Raw genomic sequence first — 27,960 nt, 5'->3', positions numbered from 1 at the left:
TTTTACCTTGCTTGTTTTTTATCACTTTTTTAGAGATGAAGAAGAGAAAAAAAAATCTCACTCAGATGGTACTGAYGAAAAGGATAATGGGAGCCAGACGAAGGCTGTTGGTCGCATTGGCAACTCTAATAACCCATTCTTAGACATCCCTCATGACCCCAATGCTGCTGTGTATAAAGCAGGATTCCTGGCTCGGAAAATCCATGCGGATATGGATGGAAAGAAAAGTGAGTATCTTTCACTCCAGAAACCTCATTTCCTTGTCATCTCTGCACAGTGCCCCACATGATAAGACTCCGTGCTTCTCAAGGCAAATAGTGCTGTTTCATTAGGGGAGATTGCAGCAGTTACAAGCAATACAGCGATTGGATTATCACACTATCGCTGTCATGGCTTACTGAGTGTTCAGTCCCACTTGCAGCAGCTGTAATGCATGTTTATGGTGAATAACGTGCTATAGAAGAGTGATGTGAATCTTTTGTGCTAAAAGAAAATGAAGTTCCTTGTTTACAGAAGTGAAAACATTTTCAAGCGGATTACAGTAGCTGTTCTGCAGTAGTTTGGTAATTTGTCTTTTCCTTGGTAATTTGTCTTTTCCTTATGTGACGCTGGATCAAAACCAAAACTGTTTCTAATCTCACGTCCTCTTCTGTCTTCAGAGAAAGAGTGTTCCTTATGTCAGCTTGGAAAATCCTATAACCGTTCCCTTCCCCCCTTTCCCAGCCTTGGGGTCTCATGTGCAGCTTTTTGTAACAGGCAGAATTACACTGTGCAGTTCCTCCCTGCCCTTTCTTTGTAATAACCCTGTCTCATTTGCTTTAATTATCCTCTTTCTTTCTTGTCCTACTTCAGTTGTGGTACACTAATTATCAAAGGCCTTTGATTTACCCCTGTGTGTTTTGTTGTTTGGATATTTTCATTTGTTTGTTTTCTATTATGTTCTTGGAAACAGCGGAGGCTACTCAGAGCATCTGTTTTTTCCGTGATCATTGTTGATCATTCGTAATCAGTAATCGTTCATATTACACTTGCTGGACTGAACCCGAAAGGCAAAATCTGACTTTGTAATGGGTTTTTGCAACTCCCTTTAGCTGGAGTAAACTTTTCAGAGTTTGCATGTTCTGCGAGTGTATTTTAGAAGGTTAATGTTTTCAAAGTGGAGGCTGAAACAACTGGACAACTGAAAACACGTGGAGATGTCGAAATCAAAGTGACCTCATTCTTTCTGATGACTGGATGCTCTGAATAGGTTCCTCTTTACTAAATTTTGTTTATTTAATCCTAATAAGTAAAGGTATATGGTTGCCTTTGTTAGCTTATTTCTTTAACTACAAGTGAGCAGAATCACTCATTATGCAGTACCCTGGATGCTGGTATTTCTGGGATAATCATTTTACGTACAAGATAATTAAGGGCCGTGCTTTCAGAAGCTCCTGTGTATGTTAGTGGCCTGATCCCATTGTCATGCAACACATCAAAAATTTACTTTCTGACTTTTGAGTTCCAAGTAAAATGAAACTCATTTTTAAAGATAGATAGTGCTTTACATATTTCATTTTCTAATGATGTTGTTGCAGGGTGGAGTTTAGCTCCTGTAGGATAACAAATGAGGTGATATGATTACACCATATAAATATATTCTCAGGAAAGGAGTACTGAGGGCTAAATCACTAGCCAGTCTAGAGGAGAAAAACATAATAAGGGCCAATGGCTGGAAGCTGAACCAGACAAATGCTWATTAGAAATAAGGCCCATGGTGTGAGGTGAGAATGATTAACCTTTGGAGCTAAGAACTAACCTAGTTCCTCTTCACCATCGATTGGTGTCCGCAGATGAGGATGGGATGCCTTTCTGAGAGTGATGCTTTAGCCATGCTAAATCCATTTCTAATTGGAGCCTTCATCCTGAGTTCTCTTTTATTTTTTGTTTCTTCTAGATAGTTGTGAGCTGGAGATGTTGTCTCTGGTATGCTCCTCCAGTGACACCTCTAACCTACTCATTCTTTTTCCCTTAGGCTTTTGTTTGCTCCCCCCCACTCCCTTCCCTCCCTTCTCCGGTGTCCTCCGCAGTCTGTGGGGAGAGGGGTTGGGGGCCAGGAGCCAGCGCCAGCGCTGCCACGTGCGCAGTGGCTGCAGGAGGGATGGACGCTTTTATGCAGTGCTGCATTCTGGGCAAAGGCATGCTACTGCTGCACAGCGCCTTCTGCGTGCGGGCAAAGGGAGAAGGGTTTTGCCCTACTCGAACTGCTGCCCCTGTGCTGAGCTCAGACCCCGCTGTGCAGGGGCAGGGCTGGCCCCTGCAGGAGCACAGACCAGATCGCTCTGGCCTGTCTTCTGCATTGCTCCTGCTCCTCTCTGATCCCGTCCAGGGCTGTCACCCGGCTGCTTTCTTACTCTCTCTCACAGTGGGTATGTGCCGGCACTGTGCTGAGTTGCATTGTCCTTTGAAAAGGAGAGTACAAAGGAGGTTTAACATAGGACTAATGTAGCTCTCCTGTTGCCTAGACAAAGTGTAAAAATGGATCTGAGTTAAATGGGTTTTCATTTGTTTTCTTTGCAGCTCCCAGGGGGAAGCGAGGCTGGAAAACCTTTTATGCTGTGCTGAAGGGAACAGTCTTGTACTTGCAGAAGGTAAGAGAAATCACTCTCTTTTGGAAACTAATTAAAGAGGGATAAAGCAGCAGGTATCCTCTACTCTCGCAGCTCACCCCCAGGTTTCTTTTTCTCCAATACACAGTATAGCTGTTCACTCTGTCCTCACCGCTGTTTACGCACTCCTTCAGGCATGAAACCTGGCACGGATTCCCTCCCCCATTTCATGCTGTCAAGTTCAATCCTCTTGTCCCCATCCCACGTGCACCCCATCAATTCCAGTTTATAGCATTGCTGCTGCTCATGACTGATAAAATAGCCAACTTCACCAGCAAAGACGGCACCATCTCTCTCTGTCTTGCACACATTTCTTTGGGCTGCTTTTAACACCTCAGCTCATAAGTAACACTGCCCCTGCTGTGAGGCCATCCACCTCTCCCCTCTTTTCACAGTGTGTTTTTTCACAATGACTGCAAGAGCAGCTGCAAAGTAGTTTAACAACGACTTGGTCCTGGTAGGAATCTGCAGCTTCTGCTCCATTGCAAATTTGGAAGATACCTTTATTCCCAAAGCAAGATGAAACACTATCATTTTTAAAAAATTTGGCTCTCCACCAGCAAGAAGTCTAAGAAAACGTCAAATGTAACCCTTCCAGTCTTTCAGTGCAAGTTTATATCTATTATGTCACATTTTTAACTATTCTCTTGTGAGAAAAATGAAATACACTATATGAGCAAGAACTGACAAAATCAAATAAATGGTAGCAGCAAAGTAGATTCATAAGGCTTTTTGCTTCTCCCCTCACCCCCTAGCAAACACAAGTGAAATGTTCATGAGATAGGTAGTGTTTGTCCAGACTGCCCTGTTTTTTAGAAGTCTGCTCCACTGAAAGCCTTTTTACACTGTGCATTTTGCAACTGTCAGGCAAGAAAATTCATATTACTGTTTCCTCCTCCTCTGCTCTGGCTTTCTGAAATTATTTTCCTGGAGCTAGCCTAGGTGCTGCTGAAAGGTCTCTGAGAAGGAAGAGGATGGTGTGGATCAGATTCTTACAGCACAAGTGATACAAGGTGGATGCAGTCCCTGTTAGAGAGTGCTGAAATACTGGAATAAACAAAAGAACCTGCAGGGAGGAGGGGAAATTTGGGTCAAGAGGTGAATGTGACATGAGAGAGACTAGAATCAAGTCTGAATTCCCACCCCGCCCCGGCTGAGTCTTCTTTTTGGTCATCTTGTGGACAGCAGTTACCAATTTTATGAAAGGTGGCCTTCATGGCAGGTTTGTATGTGTTCTTTCCTGGGTGAATTGGAGTCAGATGCTTTGATTCTTGAAACAAGTCATATTTAGTGTTCACCTGAAAGAGTGAGTGTTTCCTTAAGATGAAGTAAGAAGGTTCCTTGTCTATAATGCATGAACTAATTTCTTAGTGGATACCTGAGGGGTGGTTAGTAAGCTTTCAAGAAGAAATGGAGAAGCTGTCTATTTTAGAATCTTAATTAAATACTGTTATGATTATCACTAGAATATTATATATAAACTCTTTCTGTTTGACAAAACATACAGATGCTGATGTAGCACACAAATTTCCTACAGAAGGTTGTTCTTCCCACTCTTCCCCTTCGTCCTTTGGAAAGCAAGAGAGTAATTATTTCACATCTGACTGCACCTTTGCAGAACAAAATACATTGCTGCAATTCTTGTTCTTATTTGTTTGTTATTTGTGTGCTTTGCAGTTGTCACAGCACTTGAATTTTGTGGTTACTCTGCAAAAGCTGCACTCTCCTACTTGGTCCTGAAACCGCTGGCACTCGAATCGCCATGCCATAGCACAGAGAAAAAGAGGGCTTTAGTTTGATATTGGAGGAAGTTAACAGAGGGTCCTGATGGGAAGTGACTCTTTCGCAGAGAGAGGGGGCAGCTGCGAGTCTGACTGTCTCTGGCCCCTGCTCAGCCCCTCTGCCTCAAATTGTATCAGTGAAACGTTCTTGGATTTGCCTTCAGCTCCAAAAGGTCCAGCAGGGCTTCGCTTCAACCCTGACATAAACTTTCTTCTGTTAGGGAAATGGTATTGCAGAAGCTGAGGTTGCCAGAATTTTAAAATGCACAGCTAGACCAAGCTTAGTTATAATATAAGCTTCTGAAATGTGGTTTCCTTCTGCAGTGTAGCAGGAGACTGAAATTATCCTAATTTCAGAACATTCAGGAACATTTTAGAACAGCTTGACTTCTTTGTAGAAATGCAGAGCTCTGTTGCTGGTCATGGGCAAGGGATTTCCTTCTCCCTGTTTGCCTGCTTTCCTGTTTATGCAGTGCTTAGGGCAGGGTGCAAATGCATATGCATACACACATTTTTCTTCTTTCTCTCATTATTTATGTATCTGTGGAGGAAGCAGATGTGATGAAGGTTTCGGTGCACTAAGTGCTATTTAAACAGAGAAGAGGTAAATCTCACTGTGTTAGCTGCTGTATCTGCCCTTAATCATCACAGAATCACAGAAGAGTTGAGGTTGGAAGGCACCTCTGGAGATCATCTAGTCTAACCCCCATGTTCAGGCATGTTGCCCCGGCCTGTGTCCAGATAGCTTCTGAATATCTCCAAGAATGGAGGCTCCACAACCTCTCTGGGCAACCTGTTCCAGTGCTCCGTCAGCCTCACAGTGAGAAAGTGTTTTCTTCTGTTCGAATGGACCTTCCTGTGTTTCCATTTGTGCCCATTGCCTTTTCTCCTGTCACTGGGCACCACTGAGAAGAGTTTGACTTCATCTTCTTCGCACCCTCCCACCAGCTATTTAAATGCATTGATAAAATTCCCCCCTCAGTCTTCTCTTCCCCAGGCTGAACAGTCTCAGCTCTCTCAGCCTCTCCTCATATGACAGACGCTCCAGTCCCTTCACGGTCTTGGTGGCCCTTCGCTGCACTTGCTCCAGGATGTCCGTGTCTTTCTTGTCCTGCCGAGCCCAGGACTGGACCCAGCACTCCAGATGGGTCTCACCAGTGCTGAGCAGAAGGGAAGATCACCTCCCTTGACCTGCTGGCCACGCACTGCCTAATGCAGCCCAGGAGGCTGTTTGCCTTCTTGGCCACAAGAGCGCATTGCTGGCTCATAGTCAACTTGTTGTCCGCCAGCACCCCCAGGTCCTCCTTGGCAAAGCTGCTCTCCAGCAGGTAGGTCCCCAGCCTGTACTGGTTCATGGGGTTATTTCTCCCCAGGTGCAGGACTCTGCAGTTCCTGCTGTTGAACTTCATGAGGCCTYCTCTGCCCACCTCTCCAGCCTGTTGAGGTCCCTCTGAATGGCAGCACAGCCCTCTGGTGTATCAGCCACTGCTCCTCACTGGAAAACTTGCTGAGGCTGCACTCTGTCCCATCATCCAGATAGATAATGAAGAAGTTGAATGGTATTGGATCCAGTATTCATCCCTATGGGACACCACTATCTACAGGCCTCCAACTGACTTCGCACCACTGATTGCAACTCTCTAAGCTCTGCCATTAAGCCAATTTTCAGTCCACCTCACTGTCTGCTCACTGTCTGCCCATACTTTATCAGCTTGCCTATGAGGATGTTATGGTAGACAGTGTTAAAAGCCTTTCTGAAGTCAAGGTAGACAACATCCACTGCTCTCTTCTTATCTACCAGCCAGTCATCAACCATGCACACAAACCTCTACATCATTGCTTTCTCTGTTTATCTACCTCAGCTGTTCCCTCAAGATGCTATTCTAATATAAATACTAATAGTTTGTTGCAGCTGTGATTCCCCCAGTGGGTAGTGTGGTCTCAGTTCTGCTCTCATTTAGTTTGCTTACCAGTCTCGTTCTCCCTGTTTTACTGTCAAAGTCCATATATGAGAGTGGTTCCTAAATGATAATGACTTGAGATTTACTGGGGAGTTTATCTGGGCAGTCCTGTCTCTGTGCCCACATTTTTTTTTTTTTTTTTTGTTGGAACTGTTCCAGGGCTAATTGGTGTGCTGCATTTTTTTTTCTCTATTTTTAAATGAGTGATTTGGGAGAGATGGTTTCTGAATTGGTAAGCACAGAAACCGCCAGAGGGGCTCAGTGGAAATGTTCACGATTAGCCAACTAAACATGCCTGCACAATATTATGTAAAATGAGAGATTTGACATTTGGGATGTTGGGCCTGTCTCTGGACATCTTCAGGCCAAGGTTAATTTCCTGCCTTCTGTATTTATAACAAGAGGAAATCACAACATATGAGCTTGACAGAATGTCTGTTCACTAGATTGATGTGGGATGTGAAGCGCACATGCAGAAAAGAGGTTTATAAGGAGAGGACATAAGCCTGACTTTACTTCCTTGCTAGAAATTGTTTCTGGGCACATGGTGCAAGACACAAGCCTTCATGTTGTATCTGTGCTCTTCTGAGAGGTCTGCAACATTGTAGCTCTTTGATGTGGCTTTTTATAATCCTGTGGGCTTTCGGGTATTTTTTTTATATATATAACTTTTCTCAAATGTGTTTCCTCTATTTAACAACAATGACAAAAGAAAGAGGACAGAATGATGTAAAGTCATCAGGGACAAGGCTTTCTGAAAGAAAGGATTTTGCAACCATCACACGTAGCTGAGCATAGATGCCCACCCATGGTACATTGGCTGATAAAAAGCCAAATTCCATTCTTTGGTCTGTCAGAAATGGATTTAGAAATATGCTGACTCTGGATCAGTGGAAGATGGAAAAGTCATTTTTGGGGAGTTTTAGAAAGACAAATTCAGCATGTAACTGCATTGTGTACAGCACTCACATCAGCCTTTAGTGATTCGAAGGTTGCAGTTCCTTCCTGGCCTCTCATATATTTTGCTTGCCAGTGTCTTGGTCTAAATTGAGTGAGCTGCCTTTCATTTCAGCTCCTTCTCCATGCTGATACCAGCACATCAGAGCATGTGCTGTTCTTGGCTGCATATGAGATATGGATGTTATTGCACCCTTACCATTCCCTGCCAGTTTAAAAGAGTTGAAGGCATTAGAGGAGGAATTTTGGCAGCGCACTAACATCCCTCCAGCTTTTTCTGAGATTGGCCAACTACTTTGAAGACATTTCTGGTATGCTGATCAGTGCTTGTGGAGGAGCTGGCAGAGCCCCAGCTGTCAAGGTAAATTACAGACAGCTGATCCAGTGGGATTAGCAAGGATTACCATAAACTCCATCCATCAATAAGGAGGGGTCCTTAGCAAGGACTGTTTCTGTGACTGCCCAAATGTGGAGTTCTTCTGGAACAGGTTTTAGATACCAGAGCATGTTGTGAATGTTGGACTCCTCTTCCACAGAAAGCTTGGAAGGACCAGGCAAGGCAATAGCTGTTACTGCCTCAAGGCAGCACCTTAAGGAAAGCCAGACTGTCCTTCTTCTGAGGTCTGTCTAAGTTCATTTCCTGGCTCTAGAATTTTCCTAGTCTCCCTGGACAGTGATCCCAGTCATTTACCTCAAAGCTACCACCAAATAAATCAGCTTCTGCAACCATGAAGAAAGGAACTTGACCTGGGGGCTTGTTTGCTCCATCTTCAAGACATCCTTCAGTGCTTGTCCTTGGGCTATGGACTTCCCTAAGTCTTCCTTAAGAAGGTTTAGGGAGTGCCCTGAATGAGAGTAGGCAGAGTCCATCAGGATATGGAGGTCCCTTCAAGGCTTGCTGGCTCTCAGCAGGAGCTGTAGCAGTGAGAGAGAGGGAAGATTTGACTTCTCTCACTACCAAAATACCAGACATTGAAAACCCCTTATTTGCCGGTGATTAGGTTGAAGGCTACCTCGATTCCATCCTCTATGGGACAGTCTTCAGCCTTTCTGCTTTGTCTGCTGCCGATCTGCAGTGGCTTGTGCCCTTGTCAGGTGCCAAACTGAGCTAGTGCTGTGACCGTATAACCAGTTAGCTAACTCTTCCTTAACGTGTTGGCCAAGAGCCTGAGCAGCAGGTCCTGAGCCAGCATTAACTGAACCTCCATGGACGATTAAGAAATGTGGCAGAGGAGCGGGAAGCTTTGCACTCTCGGCTGGGAGAGTGTAGTGATTCCATATCCCCTGAAACTGACCCCAGAAAAGTGTGATGAAATCCAGCCTGACAACAGCATGAATGCCACGTAGTTGCCTCTGGCTGCAGCTCTGGTCTCTTAGCCACCAGATAAGCCCTGTAAGTTGATTCATGCACTTTAGCCCGTTCTCTTTAGGGACGGATACCTCTCTGGGTGTTCAAGCAAGGACTGCCCTGGCAGAGGGCCCAGTGTGCTGTGCTCTTTTGTCTCCTAAACTCCATCTTGTTCTCTTGTGTTCAAGGGAAGCGATCAATAACTATCACACTTGCCGGAACTTACTCTTCTATTTCGCAGCCATCGCACTCCCTCCCTTGGCAGGTGTATCAGACAAGACCGATTTCTGTGATACCACTGAAGGAGAGAAGTGGAGTCTGTTATAGCCTGCTTCCAGCCTCTCCTTAAGGAACTTGGATGTATTTTCACAATTGCAGCATTGCTAGTAACTGACTTTTCCTTTAAAAAGCTCCTGGCTTGCCCTATGTTCAGCAAGCCATCTATAGGCAGGTGAACTTTAACTTAAACTCATGGCAATACCATGATTGTGCACTCCCCTGGCTCCTATCGCTCGGGAGATCAAAGACTGTTCCCAGGCTGATGCTTGTGTCACAGAGTGCTCTGACCCCCTGTTTTGTTATTTTTTGTTATGGGTGGTGCTGTTGTTGCGTTGTAAATCAGGACCATTTTGTGCTTGGCACTTACAGGCCCTCAGCAGAGGCAATCCCTTCCCACAGAGTGTGCAGCTCTGGCTTCCAGAGACATTGTGTGAAGTGGTGTAACTGGGAACTGGCCTGAGAGCCTAAGGTGTTTCTTCCTTATTCCTGTAATAAAGACAACAGATGGGTGCAGGTGTAAGAAGATGTACGAAGAAATTGTGAGATGGTGTTGCATCCATCATACTGTCAGCGTGGTGACAGACTAGCTACTACTAGGTTTTTTCCTTAGCACTGCAAAGGAGAGATTTAAAGGAGGTTCCCATAATTGCTTTGTTGAGAGTGATAGGTTGGCTCCTCCATTGTGTGAGGCCTGTCTAGGAAGAAGTACAAAGGTAATTGTTTGAGAAAAATAAAAATGAGGCAGTGGAAGTCAGGAACTCGAGCAGAAACCAGCAGCTGGGAAGTGGAGGTGGGGAACTGGTCATGTAGGATTCCTGAAGTGAAGACAAGTTGTATATAGGTATTGTGATAGTCAAATACTTATTTATCCCTGTTGCTAGCAAGCAGGTAGTGGAACTACTTCTCTCCCTTGAAAAGACATTAAAAAAAATTTTTTTAAGGTAGTGGGAACTGCAAGTGCTCAAATCATATTGCATTCGATTCATATACTTTAATAATGTTAACAGGTCTATATGGAAGAGGGTTCTTCCATTGGTTAAGGAAAGAGGAGTATCACATGGAGAAATATATACCATTTTTCCCCTGTTAATTCCTGCAGGATGAATATAAACCAGAAAAGGCTTTATCAGAGGAAGATCTGAAGAATGCAGTTAGTGTGCATCATGCGCTGGCATCCAAGGCAACGGACTACGAAAAGAAACCCAATGTCCTTAAGCTTAAAACAGCAGATTGGAGGGTCCTGCTTTTCCAAGCCCAGTAAGTTCTCTTTTCTGAGTTGTGCCAATGGCTGAAAAAAGCAAGCACTGCTGAAGGACCTGCCTGGACAGGTTAAGGTAGAGGCTTAAGAGGTTCAAGCTGTTTATTTGATCAGAAATAAGATTAAGAGGTGATTTATTTAGGCCACACAAGTTGTTCATGAGAAAGAAACATCAGGTTTTAAGAGGCTTTTTAATCTAGCTGAGAAAAGCATAACAAGATGCAGCAGCTGGAAGCTGAAGCTGCAGGAAATTCAATTTGGAAACAAGGCACAAACTTTTAATATCCAAGGTAATTAATCATTGAAACAAATAACCAAAGGCAGTCTTGGATTGTCTATCCCCTTATGTCATCAGGTCTTAACTGGATCTTTTTAGAAGATACACTTTGGTCAGAAACAAAGTTACTATTCAATGTAGGAATAATTTGATTAAATTCTTCAGCCTGTGATATCCAGATGGAWCAGATGACCTGTCTTTTGCTTCTGGCATTGAAAACCTGTGCATCAGTTTTCTACACAAGCCTGTCTTTTCCACTAAGATCCACATGAAACCTCCCAGAAATTTGTGGGGTGCAGTACAGTTGAAGCCTTAGGACATATGGCAGAATCAAGGCATCGGTTGGCTCTGTGGCATGTGTCACTTGGGCTGGATTAGGAAAAGCTGTAGCCATACTGGAAGGATGAGGACAAGAGAGATCACAGTAAGATATTCTGGCTTTGTGTTGCATGCCATTCATAACACTGCTGCTTGCAGCAGCCAGCCCTGAAAACAAAAGTTACACTGCATAAGAACATTGGCAGATTTCAATAGCTTGATGCATGAGGGCACAGTGTCAATCTTACATGCATCTGTGAGCCCCTGATGTGGTCTGAGTGAGGACACTGGAGTTGTCCCTCAGGTATGGGAGGTTCCATAAGGCCTCAGTTTCCTACAAAATCAGCAAGACAGGTCTGGGTATGCTACCTATTAGGATGAGTTATGGACCTATTCATGAGCCAGCCTATGACTGAGATACCTGACACTAACTGCTCTCAAAGATAGGCCACAAAGCTCAGCTGTCTCTATGAACTTGTCCAGTTCTTCATTTTCTCAGTTTAAAAATGTAATTGAAAGGGAGAGAACAAGGGAGAAGAGGCTTCATCAACAGGTGTTCAATATGTATTTCTTCCTCAGGAGCCAAGAAGAAATGCAGGCCTGGATCAACAAGATTAACTGTGTGGCTGCTGTCTTCTCTGCACCACCGTTTCCAGCCGCAATTGGGTCTCAGAAGAAATTCAGTCGCCCGCTCCTGCCAGCAACCACAACAAAGCTATCTCAGGTGAACTGTTTTTATCTTGAGCATAGGTCATGAAGATTTTTATGAGTGCCTGGAGTCCAGCAGGTGGTTCTTAAAATTGTTTTTTCCTGTTACCACTGGCATTTCTATTAGAAATAGGCCTGCATAGATCTCTGTTAGCAGGGTAGTTCTCTGCTTGTTTCCTGATGCAAGATTTTAAGTGGGGGAGGAGGCTTGAATATTATTGTTTTATTTTTCTGAGGAAAAGAAACAATCACCAACGCTCCTAATATCGGATGTAGAATTTTCATCCCATAGCTATTGCTCCGTAGAGGACATTTTATATACTGTCTGCCTGGTGTTTTTTTGAATTTGAGTGTTTATTGCCACTGACTGCACAAAATGTGTATACGCCTGAGTCTTTCAGACTTTTGGGGTGATAAAAGGTCAAAGCTGACTCATCATCTATTTTAGAGCAGCCATAAAGCTGCTCTAAAATCACACCAGTGAGCCTATAAGAACAGTAGTATTGGGCCAGTCCAAGGATYCCTCTCATTCTCTGTTCTAAGGGAATGTGTAGAGAAAGGTAAGAACAGGGCGAGCATCAGTTATATTTCTCCCTCATACCTTTCCAGACTCCAACCCTTATCAGCTCAGGGATTTCCTATTTTATATATATTCATGAACATGTTTGGTCTCAACTTATATGACCATATAAGCTTTTACCATATGCAGCATCCTATGAGAGGGAGTTTCACAGCTCTATTACCTCTTGCATGATAAAACACCTACTTCTGCTTGCTTCAAACTAGCTATGTCTGATGGTCACTCTCATAGCTCTGTGTGCTTTAGGGGCTGTGATGCATGCCTGCGATTCTTCCTGCGCTAGCGGGAACCCACCACCAGCTTTGTAAATCAGGTTGGACAGGTGGCAGGAGGGGACAGAACCCGGTCCTAGGTGTATTCTCTGCTAATAAACTCCTGTAGCTTTTAAAGCCATCTCCCTGGAGAGGATTGCTTCTTAAATGCTTTTTTGCCATCATCACAGCTTAGCAACGCTCCTTAGAAACCATTATCTCAGAATCTACATTTCTCTAAGGTGGTACTTTTTATGTTGGCCCTGTTTTTTCCCTCTCCATGGCAGTAGCTGTTCTTCTGATGTGATGACCGACCTTCCATCTTCTTTTCTGGGTTGAAGTTTAAAGTGTGTCTCATACGGGTTAATACTAACTAGTCTTGTCCTTGTGGTTTTACTCTTTGTTCATACAGACTATAGTTTTGTTCACCTTTTTTTTTTATACTGTAGCTCAACTTGTGGTTTCAATAATTTACCCATCATCACCAAAAAAAGACTTTTTACTCATCATTGTTCTGTATGATTGTTCCATTTAGCACATTATTTTCTAGTCTCAATGTTTCCATTAAATCTGGAAAGGGAAAAAAACAGAACACAGCCCTGTGGTTTGTGTCTTGAAGAAGGCAAGACATAAGCAGTGGAATAAGATAAGCTGTTCTAGCTAAAGGCAGAAGAATGTTAAGTGTTCAAGGCAGATAAATTCAAAGACAAGCAGAAACATGTCTGCTTTTATCTGTCAGTGTGAAAAAGCTGCCAGCAGGCTGCTTCTTGTTTGGCAGACAATAAAATATGAATTGTCAAATCTCTGGTTGTTGTTTAGGATTTGGTGGGCTGAATCATGATGCCAGTACCTCCTTCAAAGGGCCTGGTCAGGCAGAAGTCAGGATGCAGTGGGAACCTAACATGGGTGGGGAAGGGAGGATGAACATGACAAGTTATGCAAAATCATTGCGCCAAGTTTGCTTTTAGTATCTGTTCTTGGTTACTGCGAAGAGTTGTGACACAAGTATATGAAGGAATGACTGGTCTAGAAAATATCTACTAGATTTGTTTTCCTTCTTTATGAGAGTGTGCATGCACACACAAAAACACCAAAGGACTTGTGCCCTGGAACAAAGAAGTGCCGAATTAATAGTTGCTCAAAGACGTCCTGTCATCAGGAGGTGGAGAACTCATTGCAATAGAATGTCACTGAGACCGGGGATTTAGCACAATGTGTTGAAGACAGATTGGACACTAATAGAAAGAGCAAGCAGATCCAGAGTAGTTACTAACAGCAACAAGAATTTTTTTGTCAACCAATAGAGATTAGTTTGAGCCCTACCATGTAGAGGCGGAGGCAAATTATCCCACATATTTTCTTCTGCAGTTCTCTGTGAAAGAGATAAAACATAAGATTAGCTGAGGCTCAACCCTGATCTGCTCTAGAAGTTTTTCCCCTTTCTACTCTTTTCTGCAGCTCTAGTTAAGTGAGCTGAGAGGTTCAGTCCTTGGTGTGATAAACAGTGCAATACAGACGCGTCCGATTTAGGCTTGAACCTGCATAATGTGTAGCCACATAACTGGGGGACAACCACGGGCAGCCATCCCCTCTTCTGATGCTAAGTAAATATCTGGTAGCTGAGCTGGGCACTACAAAAGCTGACTGCTGTTATGACTCTGGCTAAGTTAGTGAGGTCTTCATGACCATGTCTATATTTTAGAGTTACCTAAAGCGAGTGGAATTTCAGGTCCAAGCTTAGAAATGGCCAGAAGGCCATGCTACAGGAGCTAGAAACCTCCTGAGCTGAGGGAAGGGTAGCTGTTCCCTGTACAGATGGACTGGAGGAAGTGAGTGGGTTCGGGATTACGATAAAGGAAATTGCCTAGAAAGACAGAGTAGCAGCTCCTCGCTCTCTCCAGCTGCACAGTGGGATAAAAGTTGGTAGCAGCTTAGCAAAACAAGATACCTTTTGGGGAAAGGACAGACTTCCTCTTCTGGACCTAGTGCATTGTTCTGAATGAATGGAAACCGCCGACCAGAGAGCATTTGCTAGTGCAGTAATGGAAAGAAGGGCTTTGTTTGTATATTCATTCTGTCTTGGAAGGAGCTGCTTTTTATAGTAGAGACCTGAGACAGGGAGCTGAATTGTGCCCTTGGACTGACTGCATACAAGAGCCTTAATTAATTTGCCACAAAAAATATTACAGCAGAAGTGTCATGTTGTCAGTAACGCTCTCCAGAAAGCTGCTTCCATTGCCCTCAGCCAGGTGAGGGATGACAGGGTTGCTATTCTTCCCAGTGGCATCTGCTAGCTGCTGAGTTTTTTCTGCAAATCTGGCTACTTTGCCTGGACCCCTTTGAGACTGCTGTTGGGGACAGAGCTCAGAACAGGCCTTAGCAATTTAATTAAAATTAATTTAAAGAAAGAAAGAGAGAAAGAAAAAGGAACTACCTGGTACTGTTGTACAGGGATCTCTCTTTATTTTGTTTTGCTTATTGAATATTTTAGATTCTGTCACTTAAGTGCCTAATGTGTTTCTGAAGGATGAACAGCTGAAATCCCATGAAGCTAAGCTGAAGCAGATCTCCACTGAGCTTGCCGAGCATCGCTCCTATCCTCCTGACAAGAAGCTCAAAGGCAAGGAAGTGGACGATTATAAGCTGAAGGACCACTATCTAGAGTTTGAGGTATGTATGGGAAACATTATTACTTTTACTTTTTGGGCATGGTGTGGGCCAGCTGGTCACATTTGGGATACAATCCTAGAGTTCTGAGATTGCACCTTACCTCTTCAAGGAGGATTTCTTGTTAGATAGATATGTGGCAGCAATTCCAGAAGCTGGAACGTGACTTCTCCTTCTGATAAGGACTTCCAGTTACCTTAGCCACAGGCTTAGTTCCTCACCCATAAAATGGGAGATAAAAAAGACACTTCTGTGTTTGTCTGTTGTATCTCTGTAGAAGAGATTACAAGTTCTTTAGGCAGCGTTTGTCTCTTGTTATAAGGCTATGTGTTGCCCAGCATAACAGGACCCCAATCTTTACCTGAAATGACAACATTCTGTTCTAATACAGATCATGATAATTGTCTTTATTGGTATGTTTTGAAGGGACAGCTATTCTAAAACTTAGCTCATAGGCACACCTCATCAGAGCTTTTTGTACTGTGTACCAGTGACCTGGACATCAGGAGGAGCAGGAAAGGGATAGACTAAAGTATCACAGGAGAGAGCAATGCAATTTAGGCAGCTGCATTAAGAGATTGCTCTGAGGCTCAGACAGCAGCTTTTATCCGTCAGTGTGTCTGCCACATTGTAGGGCTGTGTGGAAGGGGGTGGACAACCCAGCAGATGCCTGGTGTTTTTCAAGGCTACCTGTGAACATTTTCCTGTAGAACTGCCATACAAAATGGACTTGGGTCTGAAAGGGCCCTACTCCAAATGAGTACTGCCCAGCAAGGGAAATCCATGGTCTGAAGGAGAGGAAGAATATAGGTATTTTCTCTGTAACAGTCTCTGAGAGGTTCTGGAGATAATGAGATTTGTAGGCTGTTTTTTGCAGAGAGAAAGGTCAGCTACTCCACTGCTGGCAGAGACATCCCTCTTCTTCTAGGTAGGAGAGACTCCCGCACTGGAATTAGCAGAACAAGTGGCACTGGAGTAGGGGAGTGCTGGGGCAGGGTTTTCTGTGGCTTCAGGTTCTCATTCAGGCTCTAGCAGTGACATTCTCTTCTTTTACCCTCTTGGGCAATGGATGTGTATCCTGGTGGGCAGAAGAGCTGAGAGCTGTCTCCTGTATTCCCCATCTCCTGAGAGCAGCTCTGACTAAGGCTGTGGCTTGATGAGTAACGAACAGGGAGAATCTCCATCAAGACAGAAGTCAGGTTGACCACCAGAGGAGATGGTGGTGGTAACACAAACATCCACAGCTGGAATGAACCTCCCGCTCTGTGTGTTACACATGACTGTGCTGGAGGACCTCTGCTTGCCCCTGGGCTGACTGGCTGGGTCCTTCTGCTTTTGCTTAGGAAGGTTGTAATCCCTGTGATTGGATAGGACTTTTTTATAGCTCTGGGCTGGTGCAGAAGGTGAACTTGGGATTTGTTCCTAGTTTTGCATGGGGAACACAGTTGGCCAATTTGTTGTTCCATATCCTACATATCTGAGACAAACTGATGAACAATGAAGTGAGGAAGTCATGGACAGGGTTGGCAAGGAAAGAGTGCAGAACTGAACAGAGTAGATCTTCTAATCAAGTAGTGGTGAATCAAAAACTGGCTGAATGGCTGATTTCAGAGGGTTGTGATCAGTGGCACAAAGTCCAGGTAGAGACCAGTAACTAGAGCTGTGCCCAAGGGGTCAGTAGTGGGTCAAGTTCTTCATTATCGATCTGGATGATGGGACAGAGTGCAGCCTCAGCAAGTTTTCCAGTGAGGAGCAGTGGCTGATACACCAGAGGGCTGTGCTGCCATTCAGAGGGACCTCAACAGGCTGGAGAGGTGGGCAGAGRAGGCCTCATGAAGTTCAACAGCAGGAACTGCAGAGTCCTGCACCTGGGGAGAAATAACCCCATGAACCAGTACAGGCTGGGGACCKACCTGCTGGAGAGCAGCTTTGCCAAGGAGGACCTGGGGGTGCTGGCGGACAACAAGTTGACTATGAGCCAGCAATGCGCTCTTGTGGCCAAGAAGGCAAACAGCCTCCTGGGCTGCATTAGGCAGTGCGTGGCCAGCAGGTCGAGGGAGGTGATCTTCCCTTCTGCTCAGCACTGGTGAGACCCATCTGGAGTGCTGGGTCCAGTCCTGGGCTCGGCAGGACAAGAAAGACACGGACATCCTGGAGCAAGTGCAGCGAAGGGCCACCAAGACCGTGAAGGGACTGGAGCGTCTGTCATATGAGGAGAGGCTGAGAGAGCTGAGACTGTTCAGCCTGGGGAAGAGAAGACTGAGGGGGGAATTTTATCAATGCATTTAAATAGCTGGTGGGAGGGTGCGAAGAAGATGAAGTCAAACTCTTCTCAGTGGTGCCCAGTGACAGGAGAAAAGGCAATGGGCACAAATGGAAACACAGGAAGGTCCATTTGAACAGAAGAAAACACTTTCTCACTGTGAGGCTGACGGAGCACTGGAACAGGTTGTCCAGAGAGGTTGTGGAGCCTCCATTCTTGGAGATATTCAGAAGCTATCTGGACACAGGCCGGGGCAACATGCTTGAACATGGGGGTTAGACTAGATGATCTCCAGAGGTCCTTTCCAACTAGAGACATTCTGTTACCCTGTGATCTTTTTGCCATGGTCCATTGCTCAGCAGGGAGTATTGTCTGGGTTTCTAGAATTAATCAAGCCCAGGTTGGTTTTAGAAGAGAAGAGGGTGGGTCTCTCTAAAACTGATGTCAGTGTTGAACGCAGTGCTTGGATGTGCAGAGCAAGCATCAAACTTTCCTTCTGTAGAATTTTTGGAGGTGGCTTGTGGAGCTTGGGAGAGCAAAGAGTTTATTTGGTTTGGGCCAAATGACAGTAAGTTTATTTTCTATCACTTCTGGAAGCACATTGAGTTAGGATGAAATGTAGGCTGGAGTGTTGGATGATTTGGGAAGAAGACTGATGACAAAAGAAGTTGTTGTGCTTTTTTTGTCTGTTTGTTTTCTGTCAATTTTATCATGGTGGGCTTTGGAGCAGTATGCCTCAGGTATCTCAGTACAAAGAAGAAGAGCTACAGCACAGGAAACAACCTTCTTCCCTAGCGATAGCCTTGAATAATCACTGAACCCTGCAGTTCAAATGTGTGATCAACACTGCCAGGAATACTGTCTGGGCAGGCAAGTGATGGACCAACTTCTGTCAGGTGCGAGAGAAGGTGATTCAAGCTGCTGCTGTGCAAAGCTATGTGCCAAGCTTCATGCTTGGCACACATTTCACAGGACATGTACAACTGTTGGTAGGCGGTGAAAAACATGAGAGCTATCTGAAGATCCTGAATGGAAACTTTCCACCAGTTTTGGGGCTTCCTCCCCCTCCCTTCAGAACAAAGTCCTGTCAGGGCCAAGCAGGAACTGATGACAAACCTTGATGCATGAGGTCAAAGCAAAAGGGCAAGAGGCAGGTGAGGCAGCATTTTGCACTTGACTCTTTCAGGCTGAGGTGGCAGACCAGAGCTTGCACTGGTGTGCGGAGGACCGTGCTGATACATCCACAGAGGCACAGTAAAAAGGTCTAATAGTCCCAAAGGAAGCAGTATGGCCTTGTTAGGAAAGAAGAAGCCGGATTATTTTTCTGTACGCCCTTGTAATTTCTCTTCCTTAACCACCTGAGTTTCCATCATTCTTATTCCCAACAGAATACAAGTGAGATGGCATCTCCTTGTGAGGGGAGGTGAACCAGAAGTTGGCTAGTCTTTTTCAGAGATGCAGCATTGAGCATTTCTCCATGCTAGTTACCTCTTTGCTTGATGTCTGAGAATATACTGCTCCAGATGATGATTGCTCATTGTGAAAATCTCAGGTATGAGAGAAAGCTTTTGAGTGTTGTCAGGTGAGAGGTGAAACCAGAAATTTGGTGGGTGGCTACTTCATCTCCTCTTTATCATGTGCATTAAGTCTTCAGAGATAACATTGCAAAAGCCTTTGAACATTTTTCTTTTAACTTCTATGTCTTTTCTCTCTTGACAGTATTTTCCAGATTACCTTTTCTTTTTCCTTTAAAAAGAAAAAAATTCCACCGGCTTGAATACCTAGCTCCAAATGTCAGATCACTAAAAGAACAAGTTTGCAGTTGAACTTGAAAGAGAAACTTCTTAATGCATTGTTAATTGAGACAGAAATCCTGGACCCACAAAATCAGAGGCAAAATGCTCATTGACTGAAGTGTAGGGCAAAAACTGGTCCCAGGTTTCCATTCTGATTGCCAAGTCTTGTGACCCTGATGGTGTTTACTGATCTAATGAAAAGCAGAAGTTCATATGGCAATAATGTCCCCCTCTCCTTTGATTAATATTATGCTGATCCCAGGTTTAGAGCACTGGCTTGGCATCTTTTTTGCAGAGGTGTCCCGTTCATTGTGTGATGAATCATTCATCAGCCCACTGCATCATCAGACTTCTGCTTGCTGTTTCTCTCTTTCCTTTTTTATTGAGTGACACATCTTACCTGCTTAATACGTTTGTCTCTTGCATTGTGAAGCTGGAGCTCCAGATATGGAATTGATAAGAATGCTTTCCTTTATTTAATTTTTAGGTAGATTCTCTTTTGATTCTCCTTTATGAGATTTTATTTATTCAAAGGACTCTTTGGAAACCCAGTCACGTTCTCTCCTTTTTTTTCTTTTCATTTCATTCTTCAAAGCAGCTCCTAAGCTTTTCTATTTTCTGCCCTCAAATAAGGTACTCAAATAAGTAGTATTATTACCTAAACTTTATTATTTTATTATAAATTGGACAAATTTTCATTAAACACTTTTTGCTCAGTCAGGAACATAATAATTTGGTGGCTGTTTTATCACTTGGAAAAAAAGATTAACAATCAGTAGAAACGTTTAATGCCCAAGCCCACTGAGATCACCTCAATACAATGCCTGTACTGCGTCATCAGTGGGTTTGTCAGGGACAGGCTATTAAACAAATGCTGTAAGGTGGATTGCTCTTTTCAGCATCTTCCACACTTGCTACCATTTTGGAGGTCCTGCAGGGATTTTCTGTTACTATACCTTCATTTTGTTGATTGTTGAGATGTTCTGTGCAGAAGGATATTATTGTGACACACAGAGCACAGGTTTTCCTGCTGGAAAGGGAAAGCACCAGTACAAGAGGCCATGGTAAACAGAACTTCTCCCAGATAAACATGCCTGTTTTGGACACTTAATTCCCCTCAGGCCCTGTGTGAGCATGGACTGTGACTCAGCATGGCTAAGGTCAGCAAAATCTCCTTTGGTGTAGTGACTCAGAAATCACTGTGCCCCCTGAACAGCTGAGAGCTGCTGTTTAGCAGAGCGCCGGGATTTGTATGCTGCAGGAATAAGTGTCTCTAATTGTACAGCATCTTTGGGCTCAGCCTGACTGAAACCCTTTTCTACAGTGTAATATACATTAGCCACTATTGTTCATGTCCACGTTAGCCACCATTGTTCACATCTGTATGAAATGCATGGCTTTCAAGGCCAGCAGAAACCATTGTGTTACCCAGACAGTCTCTCAAGTGCTCCTGTAAATTCTTTTCCCCAGACTGATTCAGGCCTTTTTTTCTCTTCTTCTTTTTTTCTTTTTTTTTCTCTCCACAGAAAACTCGCTATGAGATTTATGTTGGCCTCCTGAGAGAAGGGGTGAAGGAGCTGCTGAATGGAGAGAATGATGGGCCAGGACTGAAGAAATCCCACTCGAGTCCCTCATTAAATCAGGAGTCTCCAGTTAGTGCCAAGGTGAAACGCAATGTCTCGGAGAGGAAGGACTACAGACCAGAAACACCCAGCATTAAGCAGAAGGTCACTTAGGGTAGAAATGACAATTAGGGGAACATCCATGCAGCAGAATACTGGTGGTCAAACATTTTTCCTTTGATAAGCTGTCATTCACAAAAATAAGTGCATCTGCCTGAATGGAGTGTTAGTGACATTTTCTATTGTATATTTTGTTGTTTCTGTACAGATTGTGGGAGGTGTCTTTGCTCCTGCTTTGCTTTGCTTTGTTAATTTATCATTTAGCAACTGAAGCACATCTTTGGGGATTTTTTTGTTTTGTTCTGTTTCTAAAGGAGCTTGGGGGAGGGGAAGACCGCTGTGACTTATTATCTGTCTCTTCCCCTTTTACCTCCTCCCATTGGCACGTGGCTTTCATCTCTCAAGTCACTTGTCACTTTATTTACGTGGTCGGTGGGAAAAGTAACTGGACAAATGCTGCAGTGTTGTGAATTCAGACTGTTGCTGTGAGAAATGTGTGCAAATAGGCAGCTGCAAAAGGCTGGTTAGAGTCTAGGATGCTGGGCATAGTGTTTTCCTGACAATGCAGAGCAGATGATACTGATACTGGTACTCAGCAATGAGTGCTTCAGTAAATAGGCACTGTTGTGTGTGGTTATGCATTGACCCTGGACCCACAAATGCGAAGGAATGAAACCTGAAAATCTCTGGGAATGCTGGGATGGCAGCATTGAAATAATTTGTTTTTCTTTCCTCGCGAAAAGTCTTCTCCTGAGGTAGCAGACTGGGGGGGTATCCAAACCCATGCTGTCTCTGTGGCCAGGGATTACCCAGCCAGAATGAGCCTGGGCTTTAAATTTATTTGCAAAGAGGCTACCGTAGATGCTAGCCATTATAAGCATTGTGTTTTAAAGACAAAGCGTGTCTGTGTAGTTTTTAACTATACACTCTCACTTAGCTGCTATATAGAGAGCCTTACAATATATCATTCATCCATGTTCCCCCTTCCAGGAGTTTCCTTGTTGGTATGCACAGGTATTTGCAATTTCTCTGCTAGTGACAGAGTATTTTGCCTTTTCTCTTCAGGAAGGGATTCTCCTCAGATATCCATTTTCCTGCTTTAGCGCATGTTCAAGTGGAACAGGCTGGCACAGACTGGAGAATGGGATAGACTTGTGCTCCTCAGAGGACAATGCCATCCTGGCTGCTCCGCGTCTGGAGGTCAGCACAGAACAGCCTCAGATTTGGCAGATCCTCCTCTCCACCTGTGTGAAACAGCCTGTACTGCAGCTCCAACATGTTCCACCTTGGGCTATTAGGGGCAAGCTCAGGATGGAGAGAGAGGAACATGGCTAGAGATTTCCATACCTCAGAATGCCCTGTTTGCTCCACAGTTCCCTGGGTGGTCCACAGTCTGGGCACTGGCATCAGGGGATTAGACAGATGACTCAGAAATCCCTTTTTTAACTTTCAGCCCCTCCAGCTTTGAGCACACTGTGGCGTTGTGGAGAGCGCACACTCGCCCGGTACTTAGCACCCTGGGTTTTAATCTCAGGTTTGATAGTGGCCTGCTGAGTGAGCTCAGACAGGCCTCTTCTCCCTTTACGCCTCACCCATCCCATATGCAGAATAGTATAACCACGCTGGCCTTTTCCACAGAGCATCTTGAGAGGTACTGTTAAAGTATCAGATGAAAATTGTTGCTATTATTTTTTGTTGTGCCTGGCTCAGGTCAGCTTTCCTCAAGGATATAATTCTCAGTGTGTAAAGAAAAGCCAAGATCAAGACTGTTTAGAAATGTGCTGGTACTTCCAGCCCAGTAGTTGTAGGGCCACACAGATATCTCCATCAAAAAGATTACCACTGGAGTGGATTTATGTTCTGCCAGACCTCCCGAAGGGTCCAAGTCAATTAGTCTAGCTTACTGAACTGCCAGGTCAGTGGGCAGCAAAGGGAACAATCAAAGAGAGAAGGACTTTCGCAGGAGCTGAATGACTTGCCTCCCCACTGAGGACCACTGTGCAACAGTTTTCCCCGTGCTGTGCTGGCCATCAGCTGTAATGAAGACAATGTACTGCCAAACTCCAGGAAGTGTCAGAGGTAATTGATCCTCAAAGCTGCATCCCAGCAGCAGAACCAGAGGGAACTGGCTTTCCAGCGCGGTGATAGGACATGCAAGCAACGTGGCAAACAAACCTACCGCATCTGCTGCCGAGAGTGGCCTCTCAGTGCCAGTAGTCAGGAGGTCAGCACCTACCCCAGCAACATCACTGAGGACTGCCGAGGCCCAAATGGAAATTGCCAGCTCTTCCCAAGCTTTGGGGCATTGGCAATTGTGTGTGCGCCTAGTGCAGCAAGTGTCCAGGCGTTTTCCTGAAGAAGAGATGCCTCCTGGAACTGAAGCCAAAGTTGCAGAGTGCCGAGAGAAGAAATTCGGTGTAGACAGGTGCATGGTAGCATTCGCTGGAAGGGATTGTTTGGATTATTCACTTACGTGTGGTAGATCAGCAGCTCCTGGAGGGGAAACAAAGCCAGGAGATCCCTGCAGCTGTTCATACTGTGGCGGTTGAAAACAAACAGAAGAGAGGTTACACTGAGAGGAATAAAATCTCATGGGGAATGCTGAATGCACTTATTCAAGAAGAAAACGTGTGCTGACTTTGATATTGCGCTTCATGGAAAGCATGGAGTGGAAACAAAAAAAGAAGTGTAGATTTGTAAACGGGCCCTGTTGTGACCCCCCCACAGGAGTGTTCTCTAGATGGGCTTTTTGGAGGCAGCCTGGAACATGCCCAGAAGCCTGTTGTGATGAGAGTGCAGTGCTTTTACAGGCAAAGAGGTGACATTTAACTTTTCTTCCAGCTTTTAAAATATTCCAGCTGCCGTAGACTGCAGTTAAATTGCTGAGCTCAAAAAGGAAATGATTCCTGTAAAATGTGTTTTGCAGCTTTGGCACGGAAACTGGTTAATTCGTCTTCAAAGTCATTGCAGAGGAGATGATCTGAAGCAATACGAAAAGTTAAATAGTGAACTACGAAAGTGATTTTTTAATTTATTTTTTCAGTTTTCATTATTTATTCTCTATTTCCATGTATACTTGTAAATGGATTGTGGTCTATTTTTTACGTCTCATCTGGGCTTTAGCAAATGCAGCTTTTCACTGCAGTTTTTAGCTATTAAATATTTGCTGAGTTTAGAGCACTTAGGTGAGACTGTTGAGGTGTGCAGATTAGTTAACTGAGAATTTACCTGGTTCTGCTCAAGCTGTAATTAATGCCATTTTGCTCAGTTGCTTTATGAACTCCAAGCACCCCAGGCTCCCAGGTGGAAATGCATATTTCAGCAGGCAGAGAGAAAAGGGTGAAAGGAGATCCTGTTGTGAATGGCAAAACCTCCTGGAGTCCCATAGGAACAAGATCATCTGCTAAGCAGTACTGTCATTTGCTTTCTTTCTGATGGTGCTGCAAAGGGTGGGGAGATCCATCAGAGGTGTTGGTGGTGGGTTTTGTGGTTGGCACCACGGAGAATCAGGCCAGATAGCTTTGTGTGATACCTGAATATCCTGATTTTCTTTCTAGTCTGCGACTGGCAGGCCACCACAGAGCATATCTATGTCCAACCCCCGCGCCAGCCTTTGCTTCAGCACTGCGGGGGGGGGTTTGGTCCTCCCTTGTGGTCCTTCCCGACACCAGGAAGCCACGTCCCTGCCCATGCCTCTAGTAGGTGGTCATGAGGAAGGAAGCAGGACTGGGCGCAGAGGGACCAGTCTTGCTTTGAAGATTGCTCATTGCTTAGCCTCCGCAGGCTAGAGCAGCTCTTCTGTCCTGCTGAGGGAGGAGAGGCCTCCATTGGGCCTCTATAAATAAACAAAATTCATCTGACAGCAGGGAGAGGAGGGAAGAGCACAAAATTGCTTTCCCCTCTCTCCGCTCAGCAACCGAAGTGAGTGAGAAATTCTCCCAAAGCCAAAACCACTCTCTCCGTTGTGAGTCAGCAGGACTCTGGGATTTGGTTCAGATGATTTTTGTTCGTCAGGGGCTGCGCAAGAGAATCTCTGGGCTGGCTGTGTGTTTGTGTGCATCTTGCAGATAAATCACGCATGGACCAGTGAACATGACTACAGCTTTTTAATCCAGTATTTATGTTGTGTCTTTAATTGATGTAGAAAGATAAGTCAGCCAGCTGGGTGATTAATGTAGCGGAGCTGTGGGGAAATGCTGTTTAGCCACGATGCCAATTCAGACAGTTTTTCATCTATAGCCGGCCATTTGTGAAAGGTTATCAAAGCTTTCCAGAGGCCATAACTGCTCTTCTCTGAAGTGCCCTCCCTTGGTCCCTCCTACTCCCAGGGTGCTGCCTGTCCAAGTTCAGGGAGTCTTCTGGAGAGCTGCGCCGTGTTCTGCTTTGAGCAACAGTTTGGACGAGGTGGCCTCCAGAGGTCCCTTACAACCTGCATGGTTTTGTGCCTTTCCAGATCGCCCGTGCCCTCCTGTAACAAGGCTTCTGTCTCAAAGCAGTCAAACTCTCCATCTCCCTCGGGTGGCATGGCTTCCTGCTTGGTTAGAGACGTCTCTTCCTTTGGAAGATGGCTGTGGCAGTGGAGAAAGTCTAAGGTGGCAAGGCTATTGTGGAGTTTCTGGAGGGATTGCACTGAAATGTTCTTCTTGTAAATAGGGAAGGGTTTTCCTCTGTAGATGGCACCTAGCAATACCATGTCTGCATTCTCCATCCCCAAATCAATTCTGGCCTTATCACAGTTAGTCTTACAGCTCCTCCTCCTTTTCTGTCAAGCTGCTCCTGTCTGTCATCTTAGCACCTCAGCTGCTTCTGTATAACAGGTCTCTTTCCTTCCATGCGTGTAGAAATGCAGAAACCCTGACTGTCCCGTTCCTGCCTTGAGAAAACCTGCTCTGTGGCGGTGCTGCACTGAATGGATAATCCTTCGAACAGCTTTTTGATTCTGCTCGTTTGTAGCCTGTGTTTCCAGCCGCAGTTAAAGCTGGGTGGTGCAGGACAGACTCACAGACCGTTGTTGATCCTTTTGTGGTATGCTGCGGGGACACAAGGTGTCCCCCTACGCTTAGACCAGACACTTGTGCTCCACCAGTACCAGTTCTGGTCTCATTTCCAAAAAAAGCAGAGGCAACCCCTGCTGTGGGGAAACTTTGACGGGTTGTTTTTGCAAGGAGCCAGATACCTTGCAAATCAGGTTTTGCAGTCTTCTGGGGAGCTCTTAAAATGGATGCCATTTTTGGTCGGCACCTGCCAAGCACGGAGACGATTAGCCCGGCGGTCAGAAACACTGGCTGCTTTTGCAGAGGCAAAGGCAGTGTGAGTGGCTTACCTAAACAATCTTCCAGCCTGCTACTTGTTTAAAAATTACCCGGCCTTGCTCTCCCTGCGCTCCTGGGCGTCACGTCTCCCTGCAAGGGCAGTTTTGAAGTCCTGAGCATGACCAAAACTCCTCAGCACCTGATCCTGGTGCCTGCTGTCTAGGCTGCCTTGAGGGGCAAGCCAAAGAGGCTGCCTCAGAAATTTCTTTGAAAGAGCTGGTCTCCAGCCTATACTTTATAGGGGATATTTTTTAATGCATATTTGTGCACTATGCCTGGCCTCTCCTTTCTCTCAGAGGTCTCCCACCACGTCCTGACATCCTCTGTGAATATCTGCTCTCCTGTTGGCAACATCCAGTTGAACAATGAAAGGAGGCAGGCTCAGCCCAGAGGGAAGGTACCTCGCTCGCTCATTCGTTGTGTCAGCCGCCGTTGAGGCTTTGTGTTAAGGGAAGTGCTCTCATAAATAATTAACAAATGTAAGCAACAGGTTTCCCAAAGGCCACGCCATTGACCTAGCTTTGCTCCCACGGTCAAAAGGAGCAGATTTACGCCAGCCTGAAGTGCTTCTGTCCTCCCATCTAAGCAAAAAAGTACTCTGTAAAAATTATAAATTTTTAAACAGTGAGGGACCTCCCTTGGCATCTGCTGTTAAATCTGTACTAAGAATCATCTGGGGTACAGGTCAGAGGTTTATTTGGACCAAGTGTAAAGTGTAGTACTTAGCAATGAAGGGATTAAAAGTGCTACAAATTAAAAGGGCAGGATTTTTCTCTGACACAAACCATTGTAATTAGTAGTCACTCTGTGGCACTAGTCCTGCATTTAACTCACATTAGTGAGACCAGTACAAGAAGATGCTTTTTGTGTAAGCCAGCAAGGTTTCAACTTTGCCTTGGGCCAAATAAATATCCTGGTCTAACTGCATAGCAAGTAGCCAAGCTGCTCTAGAGATCTGTTTAACATGAAATCTTCCTCTGACTCCCCCAGTCCCTTGCTGGGAAAAGGGAGGTCTGTGATATCCAGTCTGTGTCACTTTAAACATCGGGAGCAACTTGTAGAAAGATCCAGGTGACTTCAGAGGACAAATTCTATCATTAATCAAAATCTTAAATCACTTACACATCACGAAAGCCTCATGCTCAGTGCTGTCAAATTCTGAAAACCCCTAGGATGAGAACTGGCATGTTTTTTTTTTATTTGTGCATAATCTTGACAACTATGTCCTCTCACCTGAAGATGGGATTATAACTTGGCTAAAAGAACAGAATTTTTTGGCAGTTTGAGAACTCTGAAATCACTGCTTTTCTCATAAGGTACAACCTGAGGCTTACATTACTTGGTAAATGTGTTCAAGTGATGTGTATAGATGTGTGTATGTGTTTCATAGGTATGGTATGGCTTCTGTGGCTCAGCACTACAAAAATCTATTGTTCCTTTCTGAGGCTTGTTTTGAAGCCAAGCACTTCAGCAGCTGTAAACATTGGTAAGATGCTTGTTGTTCTAGTTCTCAAATTAAGTTAAACAGTCATCAGAGCTTTTGCAGATTTTGCATATCCCTTGAGCTCCCTTGCTCTCTGTGTGTTGTTCAACAGGGGCTGCCTGTTGTTCCACATGTTAAAACAAAAGCATATAGTTGAGTATCTAAGCAAGGGTGGGATTTGCTGCTTGCTCAGCTTTGGGCTAACTCTCTCTTCATTGATGTCAGCTGTTGCCTGCACTGTGACCATCCATGCAGACTTCTTCTGAAAATCACCATAGGAATCTGATATATGGTTTTATTTCTGTTTGCCTCGCTCTGTGAATATTCAGCAAGGGGACATCATGTCTGAAACTGTCCAAGCAGCACAGGTGCCTGTGATGTCTCTTGCAGA

The 27,960-nt window shown here is 44.8% G+C and overlaps 1 protein-coding gene across 2 annotated transcripts in view; it reads left to right on the top strand.

Moving 5' to 3' along the window:
• Positions 1-20,828, top strand: part of PSD3 (pleckstrin and Sec7 domain containing 3) — a 121,417-nt gene extending 100,589 nt beyond the window's left edge. For both annotated transcript variants that reach the window (XM_026078739.1, XM_026078748.1), the window contains 6 exons: positions 34-227; positions 2,560-2,630; positions 10,074-10,231; positions 11,407-11,551; positions 14,893-15,036; positions 20,619-20,828. In XM_026078739.1, the coding sequence (XP_025934524.1) occupies positions 34-227; positions 2,560-2,630; positions 10,074-10,231; positions 11,407-11,551; positions 14,893-15,036; positions 20,619-20,828 (922 nt within the window). The remainder of the gene's footprint in view (positions 1-33; positions 228-2,559; positions 2,631-10,073; positions 10,232-11,406; positions 11,552-14,892; positions 15,037-20,618) is intronic.
• Positions 20,829-27,960: the final 7,132 nt, after the last annotated feature.

Source organism: Apteryx rowi, unplaced genomic scaffold (assembly GCF_003343035.1).
Source record: "Apteryx rowi isolate R43461 unplaced genomic scaffold, aptRow1 scaffold_113, whole genome shotgun sequence".
Taxonomy (NCBI): Eukaryota; Metazoa; Chordata; class Aves; order Apterygiformes; family Apterygidae; genus Apteryx; species Apteryx rowi.
This window is presented reverse-complemented; position numbering and strand designations above follow the sequence as displayed.